Source organism: Equus przewalskii, chromosome 7 (assembly GCF_037783145.1).
Source record: "Equus przewalskii isolate Varuska chromosome 7, EquPr2, whole genome shotgun sequence".
In the NCBI taxonomy this organism is placed as follows: domain Eukaryota; kingdom Metazoa; phylum Chordata; class Mammalia; order Perissodactyla; family Equidae; genus Equus; species Equus przewalskii.
Window position 1 is genome coordinate 41,956,193 of NC_091837.1, and position 20,564 is coordinate 41,976,756.

The 20,564-nt window shown below is 36.1% G+C and overlaps 1 protein-coding gene across 15 annotated transcripts in view; it reads right to left on the reverse strand.

The window, feature by feature from the left end:
• GREB1L (GREB1 like retinoic acid receptor coactivator) overlaps positions 1–20,564 on the reverse strand; it is a 243,667-nt gene that overhangs the window by 95,668 nt on the left and 127,435 nt on the right. For all 15 annotated transcript variants that reach the window (XR_011542603.1, XM_070629709.1, XM_070629713.1 and 12 more), the window contains 5 exons: positions 18,163–18,322; positions 17,754–17,951; positions 8,803–8,979; positions 3,811–3,987; positions 2,907–3,029 (listed from right to left, as the gene is read on the reverse strand). Coding sequence is in view for 14 of the 15 variants with exons in the window: in XM_070629709.1 (XP_070485810.1) it covers positions 2,907–3,029; positions 3,811–3,987; positions 8,803–8,979; positions 17,754–17,951; positions 18,163–18,319 (832 nt within the window). In the remaining variant the exon portion in view is untranslated. The remainder of the gene's footprint in view (positions 1–2,906; positions 3,030–3,810; positions 3,988–8,802; positions 8,980–17,753; positions 17,952–18,162; positions 18,323–20,564) is intronic.

The following is a 20,564-nucleotide window of genomic DNA, read 5'->3' on the forward strand; positions in this document are numbered from 1 at the left end:
GAAGCAGAGCACATGAACTCAACCACGATGATACCGGGCTGGCCCCTGTCTTTTCATTTTGTTAATGTTGACTTTCAAAGTATAAAAGTTCTGAATTTTGATGAGGTCCATTTTATCAATTTTACAGAAATAAATCCTTATATTTGTAGTCAATTGATTTTTGACAAATGCAATTCACTGATAAGAAGATAGTCTGTCCAAGAGGTGATGCTGGAGAACTGGATATCCACATGCAAAAAGATGAACTTAGATGCTCATCTCACACCATACACAGAAACAAACCCAAAATGGCTCATAAACTTTAATGCAAGAGATAAAACGGTAAGACTTTTAGAAGAAAACATGAAAGAGAGACTTTCAAGAACTTGGGTTACGCAAAGTTTTTTTTATCATATTCTTTAATTCTTGTCCTGATTAAACACAATATATGTACGTGTGTGTAGGTGTATGTATGTGTGTGTTTGTATGTGGTTTGTGTATATAATGAAGCTATATAGCAAATAGCCAACCTGAGTCAAATGATAAAATATTTTACTGGGATTGTTGACTAAAATTTGAATTAACAATGACATAAATATGTTGAAAGAAAATATGCAAGGGATAAGTGGCAAGCCTGCCAGAACAGAACATCCAGAGGTTGGCAGGGAAACATAAGACAAAGCTGTGTAAATAGTAAGTTAATTCCCTTTTCAAATACTATGCAACGTGTGTACCTAATTTTCAGGCTAAGAAATGCTGATTTCAGGCAGTCATTGATTGCAGATTAAGAAGGCAATCTTCTATAGAAGGATGAATCTCTATCCGCTAAGGAGATGCTACATACTCTCATGTTTGCAATGACATCATAATGCCAACATGAAATTCTTATAGTCTATTACTTTCAACATGCGTAGGAAGAAAGAAATTATTGTTGAAGAATCTATAAACATAATTCGTCAAGAAGAAAGTTTTAGACACAAAGCCTCACTTTAAAGGCACCTTCTTCTATTAAATTCTCTAGACTGCACTTAAAATTGTTAATAGCTAACTTCATGCTCAAATTACCACTTTCACCTCCACAAGGGAAACACAAGAATATTGGCATAACACTTGGCCACTGTGCCAATCAGTGCCTTGCCTCTTCACAGCACCTGAGGGAGCCTTTGCTGAAGCCTGAATCTTGATTTTCTCTATTCAGAGCAACATTTTATTTTCAAAATATATTTCCTGGTATAATTAAAACTGCATTACTGCTTATTAATATTTCAATATCTTTTCATTATTTTCAAGTACAACTGGTTATTTATATGTCCACCTCACCCTCTTAGGAAAGGTTGTCTGTTTTTTGTTCTTTTATCCCTTACATGAGTGGTTTTTTAAATCACTGGAGCCAACAGTCAAGGAGTGGAGCCCTGCCTTACAGCATCAGACAATGGTCTTAGAATGCAATAGACACTTGCTAAGTTTTTGTTGGAATGAAGTAAATATTCATTTTTAATACTGCAGTTTTAAAATTATATTTCCTTAGCCCCAAGGTCTACTGGCAGAAAATATATCACAGAATTGATCAAATTACTAAAATAAATTCTAGGAGAGATATGTAGGTTTATAATGATTGTGATGAAGGCTAATCTGTCAAGGCTAAGAGCCAAATACCACTGTTTTTCTTTCTTGAATACCTAGTGACATGATGTTCTCTCGTTTATTCTAAAGAGAATGCTCTTTCCTCCTAGATCACAGCCTTTATCTAAATCTCTTGGATAGTTTAAAAATCAGACTTTTTAAGTCCAGGATGAGGTGTGGACACATAGCAAGAAGTGCCCAAGACAAAATCAGCCTTATTATCATTGCTGTTGTTGCTAACATATCTAATAATCACTTCCATCTTGAAAATAAGTAGAAAGATTTACCAGCTCATCAGAATTTCACATAAATTTGAAAGAGGAATGCTACATAGTGAAATAAATGAACACAGCCTTCTTTTCAATCTATTGTGGTTGAGTAGACACTGGCAAAGCACATATGCTATAAAGTTTGCATATCAAATGAGTAAAATGGTACTTCACAAAAAAACAAGTGAATTGAAAAAAACTTTCAAAAATTCTTGTAAAATAGTTTTCTCTTGACTAAGATATAACTTAGACTGGTTCTCAATAATTTCCTCCAATACTATCTGCAGCAATCTTTTGGGTTATACCTCTCTAGCCCTTCAGCCACCTGGAAACATTAAGTCCCACCTGGAGCCTTATACTGACCTCAGGGCCTGGGCCAGTGCAGTCCTCTATAATGGAGCAATTTTTAGAAGCCTTAGACTAGTCACTTATCTGCTCAGTATCTGATTAGCCATTCTGCTGATCCTGCTCTGATATTGTAACCTAGTTTCAGGCACTAAAATTTTCTCTGGTTATTTGTAGCAAAGTCTCTATCTTGAACCTCTAAAAATTAGATCCTGGATTTTTCCATTGTGATCTTCAGTCCTACCATGGGTCCTTACTTTGTATCCCAGTTGGTGCAATACTCCCTATAATGTTCTGTGGGCTTAGTTACAGCTCTACCCTGGGAGTCCAGTCTTCATGAGCATGTCCCCAGTACATGCCAGCTGAGAGCTATGACATAGAATTCCCTCACGTCTGGATTTCCCTTATGGCCTACCATGAAACTCCTCTAGTTATAGGTCCTATGCTTGAGCTAAGTTTCCTACCAACTGTCAGTTCCTCTCTCCATCCCTTGCCTAGCATTGGCAGGACTGTTGAGATTTTGGGTTCTGGACACCCACAGACTGACCCATCTCAAATCTAATTCCAATAGTAACTCAAGTAATACCTCTATTTTAAGATTTCTCTATTCAAACCAGCCAACCATAAGTTTTAAATGCCTCAATAAATATACATCTGCTACTTGAAATTATAAAAGAAAATGCCCCATACCTGTCTGAATGAATCCTGATTTGTATCCATTAGTTGTGCCATTTTCTGGGGTCACAGTTGATGACACTGAAGAGTTTGGTTTAATAGAGTGGCAAGTAGCAGAGGATTGTCGGCTTCTACATTCTGGAAAGGAGTAAGAATCACATTATGAGAGGAGATCGATATTCTGTTAAAACTAGTGATGGGGATACAATGCATAAAATCTCTAAAATAAATTGCTGCTTCTTAAGTGGCAGCCACTTTCCTTATTGAGAAAAAAAAAATCTGAGCATCTAAGAAACTGCTGAAAAGAATAAGGATTAGATATTCCACTGCATTAGAATAATGAATAGAATTTGTGTTAAATCTTATCAAACACATGAAGATGTGAAGTTTCAACTGGATTCATTTCTATAAATAAGTTAGTTAAGTTCTTCCTAACTGAAAAGAAACAAAATTTTGTCAACTGAATAGTATATTTTCCCAGGTATTACAAAGAGAGCATTATTTATTCTAAAGTATATTTAGTTCTAATTAAAATAGAAGAACATAGATGCTTAAAAGTTACCAAAGAACCTAAATAAAGTAGAAACAGCAACTGACCAGGGAACTGACAATTTGAGGCCCTCTTTAAATGACAGAAGAGCTAGAAAGAGTCCCTTTTTTTCCCTGAGAGCTGCACTCCACCCTCCCAAAGATAGATTCAAAGAGACAGGCACTTTCCTAAACTTGAATGGTCTCTATTAAAAATAGAAAGAGCAAGTCAAATAACCTGTCAGAGGGCTTTATATCTTTGGATAGCCTTCTGAACTTGGGGTATTTATCTATATCACACGTGAATTCTGAAACCTGTATGGGCCACTTGTCATTATCATAACATCCTCATTCCCTTCTCTTCCCTCTCCGGTCTGGAAGCTGACACTACCTTTCCAGCAGATAAGAGGTCCCTTTGACAGGACACCCTGGGAGCTTCTGACTAGGTAGTACTTTAAGTGCTTCTGCTTCTTTGGCTGGGTGGTGAGCTTCAAGTTAATGTGGTTGGAAAATTCTGTGAAATACCGAAATCCTCTTTCTCCACAGCCGATACAGTTTCCAGAAAACCCTGAAAGGAGGAAAACCAAAGTTACTGGTGACCTTGTAAGTTGATACAATACTTTTACATATAAAAAGCATAGAAATAGTCAGAGTCTTTGACCCAATAACTTCCTAATTTCGAGAAAATTATTCAGGGGCTGGCCCCGTGGCTGAGTGGTTAAGTTCGTGCGCTCTGCTTCGGCAGCCCAGGGTTTCGCTGGTTCGGATCCTGGGTGCGGACTTGGCACCACTCATCAGGCCATGTTCAGGCGGTGTCCCACATGCCACAACTAGAAGGACCCACAACTAAAATATACAACTATATACTGGGGGGATTCGGGGAGAAAAAAGCAGAAAAAAAAAAAAAAGATTGGCAACTGTTGTTAGCTCAGGTGCCAATCTTTAAAAAAAAAAAAAGAAAAGAAAATTATTCAAAGGAAAAAAGCAGGTACAAAATTTTGTTAGCCATTATTTTCTAACAGTGAAAGACAGAAAATAATTTAAATTTTAAGAAATGCTCTAAAAGGATAATGGTTAAGGAAACAGAGTGGACAGTATCATTTGATAGAACTTACATAGGTGACATAAAAATATGAAAAAGTTTGGTCCCAGAGATATCCACTATGTCTTCTCCACATACTCCCTTCATAGAGAACCTGCCGGCCCTGGTTCTCTGCTCTACCCACCATGTGACCTTGCCTCCATGGCCACAGCTGATTAGACTGTGGACCAATATCTGATCCAATCTGGGACAGTCAGAATCTCTCTCTTGGAATTTTGAAATATATACAAAAAGTGTCAGTCAGATGGTACTAGCCCTTGGATTCATAAGGTTTTCTAAAAGTGGAACCCCAAGTTGAGGCTACATCAACCACGTGTCAGCCAAGGTATGGGAGAGAACAAACTAAGAACTGTGAAGAGAAGCTGCTCTGCAGATAGGAGAGCATGGACAGTGATGTGTAAACTCAGGGCACTGTCAACTTGCCAGTTTCTATCAGATCCAGCTGCACTTTCTGAAATGAGTTCCCTGAGATTCCTATTTCCTTTTTATTCAATCCCCCTTTACTCAAGCTAGCTTATTATTCCTTTAGATCTAACAGCCAAATAATTCCTCAGATTAATCAAACAAAATAAAACTTTCAGTGCCCTGCTTGGAGCAGGTGACATAGAAAGAAGAGATGGAGAAGGCTGGGAGGATGACAGGCCATGCTTTAGTTTATTGGAAATCAACTTTTCAGTCTCCTGTAACACACAGAGGAAAAGGCGAACAGGAAGAGGATGAGTTATTTTGGTTGTGAACTTACGAGGACATAACACTGTTATATAGCCAACAGACGTATAAAGAGAGAAGAGAAAGGCCATGAGGATTAAAAACAGAATATCTCACAATGACCCAATCTCAGACTGTTGACAATCAGTTCAGAGCATTTAGAAATGGTAGTCCAATTTATTATTATTTATTCAACAATTATTTATTGAGCACCTACCTATATGCCAGGCATTGTGCTAAATAAACACCGGGAAAACGGTGGTGTACAAGACATAGGCAAAAACTCTAATCAGTTACATAAAATTAGTAATTCTATGTAATTAGTTTATTAATGTCACTTTATAGAAATATAAACATCAATATAATTTCATAAATTATTTAAAATATATTCAGAGACAGATTGCATTTGAGAGCATTTGGCTATTTGTCCAATACCTTGGAGCTATAGGTAAAAAAAAAAAAGTCAATGACTGCTTATTTCACCAAGTTACTAAAGCCATCCATCCATCCATCCATCCACCTATCTATCCATCCATGTATCTATCCACCCATCTATCCATCCGTCCATCCATCCAACAAATACTTGTATTCTACTATGTGCTAGGCACTGTTTCAGGTACCAGGTTTTCAGCAAAGAACAAAGCAGACAAAACCACTGCCTCTGTGTAACTTACATTGCGATGTGATGGAAAATTGTCTGGCTTGTGAGGCACATGTACCATACCCAAAACACAGTAAAAAGCTATAAGAACAGTTCAGCAAAAATAATTAAAAACAGTTCCAAAAAAATGAGGCTTATCTGATAATCCCAAGTAGTTTATAGAAGATTACGGTGAGAATTAGAATTAACAAATTACTGAGTTTAAGTTTTACCTTTTATCTTTTCCTCTGCCTATTCTCTGAGGTTTTTGAAAAGGAAGAGAGTGTGAGAAGCAAGAAAAGCAATGAATCTGGATAATTTTCAAAGAACAGAAACTTCACATTAATCATGAGAATTAACAATATTAAAGAGTTAAATCCTACAGTCCACTTTTAACATTCTGTATGGTTTCAATATTATTCTTGGTTCAAGAGAGATTTTTATCTGCTCAAAGTTCTCGCTGTCATTATCACAAAAAAATAACACCTCTTACAGCCAAATTACCTTTCTAGTTTTTCTGTCAATCAAGTCTTCCAGTTGCATAGTAGATTTGGGACACATGAACTGCCAAGTGGATCAATATATTTTTAAATCAATTCCCCCATAGCCTTTGGAATCTGCGTAATTTATATAAAAATTTAGACAAATTGATATTGGAGTCGACAGGGATTCTAGAATATTGGAAGTTTAAAATTTTTCCCACTATATTTTAATGCATTCTAAAATCGTCCATCCTAAGTAAGAAATGTTGGATGAATACTAACTTTTGAACAATAGAGTACTGAATACGTAAAAATCTCAATAAGATCCTTTTTTTCCTCAAAGTATGCTTTTTGGTGAGGAAGATTGACCCTGAGCTAACATCTGTTGCCAATCTTCCTCTTTTTTTTTTCCCTCCCCAAAGTCCCAGTACATAGTTGTATGTCCTAGTTGAAGGTCATTCTAGTTCTTCTATGTGGATGCCACCACAGCATGGCTTGATGAGTGGTGGATAGGTCTGTGCCCAGGATCTGAACCAGTGAACCCCGGGCCACCGAAGCAGAGCGCGTGAACTTAACCACTCGGCCACAGGGCCGGCCCCTAAATAAGATGTTGTCTAAGAAAAAACCTCTACCATTTTTTGCACTTCATGTTCACTTAGAAAAATTAGTTTAAAAAAATTACATCTATTTACAGGGCTAGAAAAGTAAGCAATGTTCCAAGTCTACATGGTATTTAATGAATATGACGGACTGGCAGAATAACTACCATAACTTACTCTTTAGAGCAAGTACTATGTGCCAGGCACTGTGCTGGATGGGTGCCTGATAAACATCATCTCATCTGATTTTACAGCCCTGCATGGTAGGCATTACTGGCCCTTTTATAAAGATGAGGAATCTGAGACTTCAAGAGGATAAGTAGCTTGCCCAAGTGCTTAAAGTACTAAGTGTCAAATCTGGGATTTAAACCCAGCTCCAATTCCAAAGCTCATATTCCTGATTACACAGGACTATGACATCTATTATTCTGATGGTGCTTTGAGTCCTTTCCATGATGTATCCTAGAAGGATTCTTCTAGTCATGAGGAATCACTGAGCAAAAAGGATTCTGAGAGATTCTTCTATGTCTGTAGTCAGAGCCACATACGAACTGTTCCACTGGATGAAACTATGATGCTTTAAAATGCTAAGCAGCAGCTTCCCAAAGTCATTCTACCACAGTTGCCTAGGTTCTTGGCTCTGTGAGGGAAAGGACTGTGTCATATCATTTTTGTGCCCCCATATCACAGCCTAGCATGATTTCTGTCACATAGCACGTTTTGAACAAATGCTGCTGAATGAATGAATGAACAAATACTTGGACCTTCTTTGCTAGTTTGGTCCAATTATAAACTTTACCATTAGGCTTCTATATTAAACCATCTGCTCAACTTCACTAAAAGAAATATAAAATGAACATTTTTTCATGAGAGTCTTATGAAAAGTGAAAATTATCACTTTGGTTCTTTTCCCATGAACCAAGAGAAGGCTTTGAACTATAATTTTAGGAAACTTTACAAAGCATGTGAAGGGTCACTTTCTGAGTCAAGATATTGATCTATGTATTTCTAAACTTTCTGATGACACCATATAATTAGGAAGAATACTAAACAAACAAAAATACACTTCACAATCAATACAATGCTTGAACTCTGTGCCCTCTTCTCTCTTTTTCCTTTTTACTGTTATTTGTACCGAAAACACCTATCTGTCCATCTCCAGTAGGAGATATTTCTGAAAAACAAAAATAACTCCAAAGAAACACAGCAGCAAAAAAGCAACAAATCTCACATGCCTCTTATTTGTCCTTTGAATTATTAAAAATAATTTAAAAAACAAATCTCCTCTTCGTTATTTACCATGATGTAGGGAAGCCATGTTGTGAAAAAAGCCCAGACTCAAAATAATACCAGAAAGTAAAACAATTCTGAGATAAAGTTATACATGTTACATCACATGTATATTCCTAGTTATTTTGGTTGAACTAATGATAAATATAATATGAGAATCACATCAATCAATGTAGTTAGGAATAATGCATGGTATGGAACAACTACCAATAACTTACAAAGTGGACATTCCACAGCCAAATAATTGAGAGTTGACTTGACATCAGGTCCAGATCAATGACTCTACAGAGAGTGAATCCTACTTTGTTTTACAAAATATTAATTTTTGATAAATCACATGCTGTCCTTTAATGCCTGGTTAAAAAAAGTCTCTTCATTAAGGCGAGTGTTTTGAGAACGAATAAAAAATGAAAGCTAATTTTTAAGAAGTTACTAAAAGAAAAAATGTTTCATACTTAAACCAAACTATATAATCCCAATTTTGTGATTTTTTAAAAACTTTAAAATAAAGTTGTATTTTTAACTGCATCTTGGAAGGAATTTTATAGATATGAATACTCACCTAAAAGTGCATTTTTTCCATGATCATCTGGTAGAAATCTCTTGTCTACAGCACACACTAGGATGTGTTCAGGAAGATTGGGAGACTTGGCTCCCACCAGGAGGAATCCTGCTGGGATGTCGATTTGTTCCATACACAGAGATACCAAACGCAAATCCTTTCCCGCTTGACAAAAACCTAAAAACCCGGAAAAAGGACACAGTGAAATGTTTAGAGAAGTTATATCTCCTTATCACCCATTTGGAGAGTAGATTTACCTGTGGGAATCACTATTAAGGACTAAATTTAAAGTCCACGTACTCCAACCACAAGATAAATCTATCTCATGTGCCCTCTGAGCAGAGCAGAAAAGACACTAAAAGGAGGTGTTTCTGACTTATTCAGCCAACACTGATGACTTTATATTTTCTGATCCACAAGTAAGCAAATGATAAATACAAGAAAACTTTGAAAAACATACGTAATTTTTATATGCACATAATATAGTATTTTTACTTTTAATGCAAATTCACTTCTCTAAATGGGGACAATCATAGCAAAGAGATGCTCTCCATTTCACATAGGAAGAGACTGAAGCTCAGAGTTTGGTAACTCATAAATGAATGGGCTAGAACTAGAAATCAGAACTGTTACATTATTTTCACTAGATATGACATGACAAGACATGATAAAACCTTACATAACCACTTTGTATATCATAATATGATACACCAATTCATTAGTTCATTATTTATTAAAAATCAATTGCAACAGATGCTGTGCTAGGCCCGGGGATAGAGTTGAACAAAATATATCTTCCTCTAAGAACTCACATAGTCATCAATTGGAAGAATGTATAAGGAACCGATAATCACAAAACAATATTACAGAGCACAGCTATTTTCTGTTGCAAAGCACCAATCTCCACTTCTTCTGGGAGATGATTAGAGTTTTTCTTGTTCTCTAATCATGTGATTCCCCTGGAGAGTTGTGATATCCCAGACTGACCTGGAGCTGGCACCTGATCCAAGTTGGGGCACTCTCATATCCCACCTTTCTGGCCATGGTTGATCCATCCAGGGGTGGGCACTTGACATAAACCAGGACAATGAAAGCCTTTTCCCTAGGAATTCTGAACATGGAGCCAGGGAAAGATTGGCTCACTTGGCTCTGTGCCAGCTCTTCCTTGCCCCGTGAGGGAAGTCTGTCAGCAGACACGAGAGGCTCAGGAGGAATGTTCTCACACTGTTTGGATCCTTGAAGCCCAGCTGTATCTACCTTTCCCATGGTTTGGTCATGAAACTTTTTGATCGGAACTCTTCCAATAACTTCTTCATTCTACCTAAGCTAGTCTGAGTTGGGTTTCTATGACTTGAAACTCAAAGAGGCTGAATAAAAGTATAATAAATGCTATTTCAGAGAGTTGTGGAAGATGGATGCAAACATCTAACCCACCAGATCGTAGAACAAACCTGAGACCACCATCAATATTGCCCAATAAAAAGTGCAGAAGAACCATACTAGATTCTTTCAGTATCAATTCATATTATGATGGTAACCAAATGCCAACAAACAATTGGATGTTATCAGTTAGAATATGAGAAATAAAAAGAAAACAACATCCAAACATTGCATGAAGCTGTGGTGCATGGTTTGGATCATCAAATCTCAAAAGTAGATATAATGGAACTGGAAAAATTCAGTTAAAAAACACTAAAATGTTCGAGACAATGGAGTTCAACTATTTCAAGCTTGTAGTTTCCCTTTTAACATTAAAAAATTCAAATTTAACTTTTAGTGTTTGTGAATTGAGAAAAACATCAAAATGTTACTGTGAATTCTTTAACAATTTTAAATGAACTTGTATTTTATTATTCACAATATCATCTATATTTATTTGAAAAATAGTCATTTATACATGTGAGTCATATTATTTATTCAGCTAACAAACACTTTTTGGAGCCTATCGATACATAGAACCTCTTAAAAAAATTCTGCTGCCCCCAAGCCCATTAAGGAACAGGACTCACAGGTTTGAAAGTTGGAAACTGATGATGATGATGATGATATTGATGGCAACTAAAATTTATGGAGGCATTAACATAAACCAGGCACAGTGCTAAACGCTGTATAGATTATCTTATTTAATCCTCTCAACAACTCTAGGTAGGTACTACTATCTCTTTCTCATAGATGGAGAAATTGAGGCTCCAAAAGGTTAAAGAACTTGTGCAAGGTTACATAATGAGTCCAGTAATGTTCAGAGACATAAGACATGGGAAGTTTGCTATATAAAAACAGACAAAAAGCATTATCATTCAACTTGGCAAAAGAAAAGCTAAGAACAGTTATAATTCAGAGCTAAAACCATGAGTGGTGAACACAGACTTTTTCACCCAATTCTAAAATATTAAAGCTAGGAGGCATTTTAAAGTCCTGAAAGGAGCACTGATTTTTTTAATCAAAGGAATTATTAATTCGTGTATAGACAGTAAACCTAGAAGCATATTTCCCCTAAGAAGAAGCAACTTTATTGTGACTTGCTCCAAAAGGCAGAACATGTAAAATATCTTCCCAAAAGGTGTAGAAAATCCAGTGATGAGAGGTTCATGATTGTCTATTCATGGCAAGCAGGATGCTTGAGAAGCTATCTCTATCACTAAGAAGTTGTAATACAATCTTTCTACAACTTTGACTCATGGTATATTAGAAAGAGTGGGCTAGATGGAGATACAAGTCTGTACCAATTTGTACCAATTTGCAAATTATTAAAAGCTTTTTATTATATCAGAGCTATATTAACCTCAAGATCATCTGACATAGAATTTCCCAAGAAGTAGTTATCAAGCTCCCAGAAATTCATAAAGATATTCCACGATACTTAGGAATTATATGGGAAACACAACCAGACATCATTCCCAATTTCTAAAAACTAATAACTAATTATTCTAACATCCTACTTTTGAATGTTCTAAGGGCCTTCCATGCTACACATGTAGGAAGAGTGGAAACCAGTTGACTGAACTCAGGAGTCACTTGGTTGAACCCCATATCAGTGTGTGGTTTGATTATTACACAATTTTAAATTGTTTTTATTATCAGTCATATGTATTGATATGTTGCTTAATTTATACCCATAATGGGCTGTTGTTAATGATGGGAAGCTTGGGGAGCACTGATTGACTGATTGTGTTAATGAACACAACCATTTTACAAATGTGCCTTTGCTAGATATGAAAGTTAGATTCAATCTCAACCCCACTCATCAAATTATAAACTTATATTAAATACACCAATATGTTTCCAGGACACCAAAAAAAAAAGCAACGTTAAGGAAGAATTTTGGTGATTATAATCCAATTCGGCTCTTCATGTAAGAGGGAAAAGCCTACCTCTTTCAGCAGCATGTTATTTGCCGAGAAATTCTACCAACAGCAGCCTGAAATGTTTTCATCACATAGAGCAAAAATGCAAAAATTATAAAAAGTAAACTAGTACATCCTTTTAATCCTAAATATAGAAATTCCAAAACTTGGGTATTAGAAGTAGATTTTGACTTTTTTTGATGCTAGAAAACATTTAAATACATTTGAGTCCCCTCTTTCCCTCAAAAAAAGTATAACATTTTATTTTTGAATTTATCAACAAAACACGCTTTTTTAACACAATCAATTTAAAGTAAATTTAACAGTAATTACTGAGTGATAAAATGTAGGCATTTTTTCTCATATGCATGAATAATATCAGAGTATATTAATATACCGATCTAAAATAAATACTTTCTACTTAAATTCTTTATCATATGCCATGTAGTAACAGAATTAGTTTTTAAATTCCTAAGGGGTTCAAAAGATTATATATTACTATAAGAGAGGTTTGTGAGTCAAAGATTGGGTAACATTAATTTACTCCAATCTCTTTAGTATGTAAATGAGGAAACTAGGGCTAATAAAGTTAAGAAAATGTTCCAAGGTCAAAAATGTTCCTAGCAACCAAAAAAGGTGGAACTAGAACCCAGGTCTCTTGACTCCAAGATAGATGCTCCTTCATCCTCATTAACATCTCTCTAACACATAATGTTTTACCTTCCCTCAGTCTGATGTAGGACACTCTCTTATCACTTCTTCCTTGCCTATTTTTCCTGAGTCCTATCACCCAACTTTCCAGGCTGGATCCTGAGGGGGACTTGACACACCAGCCCTTGCCAGCAATGGGCTATGTCAGCATCCACCCATCTCATACTTGCTGATGAATCCTTAAAATTCATGGTTAAGCCACAAAGGCGATCTATGATTAGAGAGTGATATTTCTGATGAGCTTACTGAAAGCAATACATTGCAGCAAAAGGGAGATTAAGGGGGGAAAGTACAATTTTGGTTCTGGACTAAATAGGGATAGAGTAAAGAAGACACAGTCATTGTGGAGAGTATCTGAAGAAAGCAAGCATTTCTATGGAAGAAAGATGATTTCCGAGTGATTTCTGTGGTATATGGAAAGCTATACAGTCCATTCAAATTAAGAAGCACAAACAGTTTTTAGTACTACAGCCTTTCAGGGTTCTCTCACTTATGATATGAGGACACCTACAGGTCAACAGTAATAATTATTCAACAATGACTGGATTCTATGAGAAGCATGTTTCCTCAAAGAAGGAAGAAGCAAGACTTCTCCTCCTAAAATTTTTTTCAATAAGTGTTTGTGACAATGAAAAGAGAAAATGTCCTATTTCATACTAAAAAACCTACAATGATTGGAGTATTAAAGGGGCACAGGAACCAACTGAAATTGCTCCCCATGACCAAAATGGGGAAAATTTGAGCAACAAAATAGTGTTGGATTATATCCAAAACATAAAGTAAATATCCAAGAATTCATAATGATATAAATAAATGACTGAACAAATTAATAAATGGCAGGGGGAGGGAGACAAATTGCCATGCAGAAGAATTCCAAGTTATTTAAGTAGATACTCCACCCTCAAGGAGGTGGAGCAAACTCCCAGTTCCTTCAGCGTGGGCTGCGTGTAGTGACTTCTTTCCACAGCATGGAAAGGGGTGGGGGTGAGGGGACAGTGGAGATAACACTGCCTCAGCCAGGTGATTTAGGTCAACATCAACAGTCATAAATCATGGATAGTATGCACCCTTGATATAATATGATGAAAATGTCACTTTACCTCTGTGATCTTCCTCCCCCAAACCCATAACTCCAGCCTAATCAGGAGAAAAACATCAGACTAATTCCACTACAGGGTCTCCTACCTGACCAATAATTTCTAAAACTGTCAGGTTCATCAAAAACAAGGGAAGTCTGAGAAACTCACAGCCAAAAGTGTAAGGAAACACAACAACTAAATCTAATATGGTATCTTGGATAGGATTCTGGAGCAGAAAAAGGGCATTAGGTAAAAACTAAGGAACCCAAATAAACCATAGACTTTAATTATTATTAAAATTAATAATAATATAAGATGTTAATAGGGGAAACTGTGGGGATATATAACACTCTGTACTATTTTCTCTCTTTTTATGTAAATTTAAAACTGTTCTTATAAAAATAAAACTTATTTTTTAAATGTTCTATTTTATCTTCCTGTTTTCTCGTTACTCACTAACACAAGCCACATAGGCAATTTAATAAACAGGAAAGAACAGGAGAGAAAGAGAAGGCAAGGCTGAGTCCTAGACCAGGGTCAGGAAGAAATCAATTCAAGGCCAGAAATGGTTGCAAAATCAAGGAAAAGTTCCTAAGTTCAATTTGTAGTTATTCTGAGAATACACTCACCTGCCAAGGGTCTGGTCTTTTGCTGTGATATCTAGTAACTGACTGTTTTTTTCCAAACTCTCATTGTTGGGATTCAGATCAGCTAATTATATACAAAACATATCCTCAGGGATCCCCAACTCAGAAAAAAACATCATGCAAGGTGCAATATTTAGTTTTTTGTTTTTTTAAAAAAAACTATTGAAAGTAAGCTCTGTTGTTTGTAAAGAAGAATGGGTAGCTAAAGAATCTATGAAATGTGATTACATTTCAAGACCTATAGGATCCAAATATCTGGTGTATCAGATAGTTCTATTTTCCCACGACTAGAAATATGTCAGATTATTAATATGATAAAGATCAAATATTAAATCTCAATTAAAACCTCAAACAAAATAAAAAGAAGCCCTGCTAACCCCCTCTAGGGTAATTTTTAATTACATCTGAACTAATCCTAGAGAAAAGATAGGATCTTTCTTTGAGAGGCTACGGAAGATCTGGGAAAGAGTACCCTAAAGGAAGGATCTAAGCCTGTTTACTGTACGCAAGGCAAGATAGGTTATCGATGTGGGCATACAAATAACAATCGGACAAACATGCCCCTAAATAGTTTCATTTTCTGAGAGTAATACTGAAACGCCGCCTTAAAACCAAGACTCTTGCAGCAAGTGATTTTAATTTTAAAAAGTAATAATAGGAGAGGGCGCTTCTTTGTAAACTTCATCTGCATTTCCTTAAGAAAATAGCCAAGGTTTTCACTTCAGAGAACCAGGTTTGCATTTTCCAATTATCTCTAACTTGAAGGTTACACAGCAATCTAAATGGGGGGAGGGGAAAGTTTACTGACACAGCTGTAAACACAAACTAAAGTAATCCAAGCAGTATTGGGAAGCCTGAGATTCTGTTGCCCTTCACCCCTTTGGACAATCAACTGCCTCCCAGCAGGGTAGGAACCTACACGATTCCAATAATTTACATAAGAAATTAGCAGCCAAAATTTACATCTGAATGGCAACCCCCAGAAGCCCATCAGGTGTTAAGTATCTGCTTATCTAAATTGCCTCTAAAAATAGCTTTACCTTCCTTTAAGTCTTGGGTAAATAGAGGATTTCCCATGAAGAGAAGGTGGTATGCTGAAGCCAGTCCGGGCAGTAATTATATCGCCCTATTTCACTGTCATTTTTATAAGGAAAATTTCAGAGCTGTTCTGTTTTTGAGTGAGAGGACTCTTAGAACTACCTTAGAATGAGCCAAATGGAAAGAGCTATGGACAAACTATAAACTATCAAATTAGAAAATATGCTTTTAGTTTTTGATGGCCACCCTCAGGTGAATTAACAAGGGAAAACAAATAATGGACATGTAATTAACTATAATAAACCAAACTGGCTGATGTAGGAATCTAAGTGGAGGACTAGTGTTTTCAGGTTGTCTTGAAGTTTGAATCTTGTGCTTGGGTGGGATAGTTCTTTTTTCTCAGAAAAACTATATGTCCAAGTTTTTTCCTTTATTTCTAAAATAACTATTACCCTTTCTTATACTTTACAGAACCGCTGCAGCGTAAGAGTCACGTCCTCATGTTTTAAAGTTCAAGACATACTCGCTATCTGCTAGATCACTGAGTGTCCATCTTGGTGAGTGTTCAACAGCTTTCCATACCTGGTTATAAACAATGCCAGGGCCAGATACCAAACTAAAAACAGACCTAGAGCACAGGAAAAACAGGGGAACCACTTCTCTACTTTTTGGTATAAAAATTGATATTTCAAAATTCTCCTCTAAAGCTTTTACTCTGGTTCTATTTAATTCTTAACATATAACAAGATTCTCAGTAACAATCCGACAATATTTTAAGCACTATATCAACATCCAGTTGTTATTTGATAAATATGAATTGACTGATTAATTATATAAAAAGCATGAAAATGGATACAAAACAGCTAAGTAAACCTAATGCCAGTTACCTTCCACACCTCTACAGGTATAAAGGTCTGTATTACGTCAATAATAAGTAAATTGATATATATTATATAAAGTCTGGGCAAAAGAAACCAGTGACAAGCGGAAGCAGATTCATAAGGAGTGATGAGCTAGAAGCAAGTCCAACTCAAAGAGCAGTAGTACTTAATTGCTAGAGACTGGCAGTGAATCAGGTGCAGATAAGCTACTAGGAGGATTATTCGAGTCTCCTCAACCCCTAGGTAGGGGATTTTGAGGCCTTTACAGTTTATCAAAGTCTCAAAAGAGAGACAGAGAGAGAGAAAGAAAAGAAAAAAAAAAAGTCAAGAGAAAATAAAACTTTCAAACAGTGCAAACTCATTTATCTGGCTTTGCATATTTGAATCTCTAGTTTATCACCAAATTATTTGCACTTCAAGCTTTGTAGGGGAAATGTCTTGAAATTTTACCATTCTCCCCACTGCCCCCAAGATTTTCATGCATTGAAATCACCCCAGGTCCAAGTTAGTCTGGGTATAAAAGTTGCACTCTGCCTAATATGGATAAAGAAGAATCCATATACTAATTAGGTCAAGATGGTCAGCAAACTGTGCTGTATATCACTAAATGGAGGGAAGACAGTATAATGTGTGACATTATCAAAACCCTGAAATACTAAAAATGTTTTATATTAGGATTTTCTTTTTAAAAGTGCGCTTAAAGCCTTGGTAGAAGAGGAGGTTGACAAAATAAATAAAATGAGATTATCAAAATACGTACATTTTTATCTTCTATAGATAACAATATACTAGATGGAAATATACTAAATATACAATATAAATATACAATATACTAAATGGAAAAGGTAAATATAAAGCATTTGTTATCTCTACTGTTTTGAGGTTGGAACAAAAAGAAGTAGGAAAAGAGAACACTGAAAAAATTCCTAAAATAGTAGCATTCCTGCAGGAAGTACCTGGAGCACTGGAAAAGCCCTGCCCTGGGTCTAGGCTTGCCTTTGCCACATACCATCTCAAGAAGTTGTTCCAGTGCTGTGAATTTCAGTTTCTTCATCTATAAGATGGGGTGATAATACTTGTCTTTCTTACAGACACCTGCTATGAAGTCATAGGAGATAACGTGTGTGAGAGCATAATTATTTCTCATTCCTTTCTGTAATTACTGGTTTCCAGCCTTGAGTACCACATGTAATGATTGGAAACTAGTCAGGCAATACTACAGGGATTTAAAAAAACAGAACTGAAACCCACCATCTGTAGTGCAAGACCCTTCTGGGGCAGGTTTTTGTGAATAGGGAATTGGTGGGCTATTCGAATCAGACATTTCTTCATCATCTTCGTCATCTTCCATTTCATTAACTGTTAGATTGCTAGAAAAATCCAGGCTTCCATTTTGAGTGTAGCGGTGTACCAAATCTTTATCCAGATCTTCCACCTTGGGTTTTACATCTGGGTAAACAAATAAATCATAGCTAATTTAATTTTAAAAATGCTTGTGGAAAAATAACCAAAAGAAAAATTCATAGTTCTGAAAGACTATCCGAGGACAGGGAGACTAGCGTTTTCTAACACTTACTCAATTTATTTCAGAGGTCCCCAGATTTGGAATTCCCACTTCTTTGAAAAGAAGTCTAGAAATGTGGGGGATTAAGAAACTTACCTGCAGATGAGAAAGGATGCTGGTCAGGGTCCAAGTACAGCTGGGAAAAAATTGGTCGTGGTACCACACTACTACATCTGAGAGAGGCTTCTATGGAGTTGTGGAGAGCTTCTTCAAATCGAGCAGATTTCAGTTGCCCAGCATATGAATTCCCCATGGTCTACACCACCCCCCCAAAAGAAAAAGAGGAAGAGAGGAGAAAAGTGATATAGTTAGAGGGCTATATGTCTGCAAAGAATACGTATAGCTGATATCAACTACACCCATATATCTTGTTAGGATAAGAACTATATGAACTCTACTATATTTCTTTTTTTTTTTTTTAAAGATTGGCACCTGGACTAACAACTGTTGCCAATCTTTTTTTTTTTTTTCTGCTTTATCTCCCCAACCCTGCCCCTGTACACAGTTGTATATCTTAGTTGCAGGTCCTTCTAGTTGTGGGATGTGGGAGGCCGCCTCAACGTGACCTGAGGAGCGGTGCCATGTCGGCGCCCAGGATCCGAACCCTAGGCCGCCATAGCGGAGCCCACGAACTTAACCACTTGGCCATGGAGCCGGCCCCTCTACTATATTTCTTAAGACAGTTTGTATAAGTCATCTGTTATATCACTTTTGCTGACATCACAAAAGTCTTTACAGTCCAAAACTATTTTTAAAAGCCTCTTTAAAGGATGTTGTATCTGAGGGGCTGGCCCCGTGGCCGAGTGGTTAAGTTCGCGCGCTCCGCTACAGGCGGCCCACTGTTTCGTTGGTTCGAATCCTGGGCGCGGACATGGCACTGCTCATCAGACCACGCTGAGGCAGCGTCCCACATGCCACAACTAGAAGAACCACAACGAAGAATACACAACTATGTACCGGGGGGCTTTGGGGAGAAAAAGGAAAAAATAAAATCTTTAAAAAAAAAAAAAAAAGGATGTTGTATCTGAGAAACAAAGAGTAATAAATGCTTTAAGTCAAGGTTCTCCAAACAGTAGATCAAGACTGATTTGTCAATCATGAAACCCAACATGGTGACATAGGGCCATTCTTCCTCCTTAAAACTGGTGGGCTACCATAACCCCATACCAACTCTATCAGTGGTTTCAGAGTAAATATTTAATTACTTCTTTCTCTACTAAGATCCTATTACCCTAAGGGAGAAAAAAGATTCTTCTCTGGAAAAAGAATGAAAGCTTTATAATAATATATTTAATTGACAAACTCCTGAAAGCAAGATTTGAGCCTTTTAAACTCAAAGAACTCATTTATGTATTGCTTGTATTTATTTAAAAAAACATTGTTGTTTCTTTTGTTTCATCTGAATCACAATCTTATTTAGGATCCTTCAGGAAAATATAAAGAAGTTTTGAAACCATAGCCTTTACTTCTCATAGCTAATATTTGTATAGTACTTGCTAGTTACAAACATTTCCATGTGTGTCAATAATAACTACAATTCATTGGATGCTAACTATTGGCTATACCAACAATTCTCAAAGTATGGTCTGAGATCCCTGAGACCCTTTCTGGGGTCCAAGAGGTCAAAATTCTTCTCAAACTATTACTAAGATAATATTTGCCTTTTTCACTCTCATTCTCTCATACGTGTACAGTGGAATTTTCCAGAGGCTGCATGATGTATGACAATACTGAATGCAGAAGCAGACAGACTACTCTTCTCACTAACTTATTTTTAGAAAATAGCTATTTTTCATAAAATATGTTATTTATGTTGATATATAATGGGTTTCTTATTGTTAATTTTTAAAATTAATATTTCTTAAAATTCTTAGTTTTAATTTCTAATACATATAATCCACATAAACAAAACTCAGTAATTTTTAAGAGTATAAAAGGATTCTGACATTATGTAACCTACACAGAATTCGAAATATATTACGATGTAAATCTGAAAGCTATATAAGGTTATAATCCAATGTTTCTGTAATAAAAAATAAAAACAGATAAATAAATAAATAAGCCATACAATTCTTATGCTCATGCTCTGTGAGCATAAGAAGAAAGGAAATGCAATAAGCAAAGTTTTAATGACATTGCCCCGTTCTTACTTTTGCATAGGAATTACACTGCTCTATTTGAGACAGTCAGTATTTTAAAATGTTAAAACGTGTTTCCTAAAATAAAAGTTTATTTTCTACTACCAAAAAATAAAAAAAAAAATTTTTGTAAGTGTTCTGAGATTAAAAGTCTGAGAACTGTTGGGCTAGACAATATACTAAGTACTTTATAAAAATTATTTTACTTAATCCTCAGTATTCTTTTTCTTTTAAAGATTGGCACCTGAGCTAGCAACTGTTGCCAATCTTTTTTTTCCCTGCTTTTTCTCCTCAAATCCCCTCAGTACATAGCTGTATATATTTTTTTTAGTTGTGGGTCCTTCTAGTTGTGGCATGTCG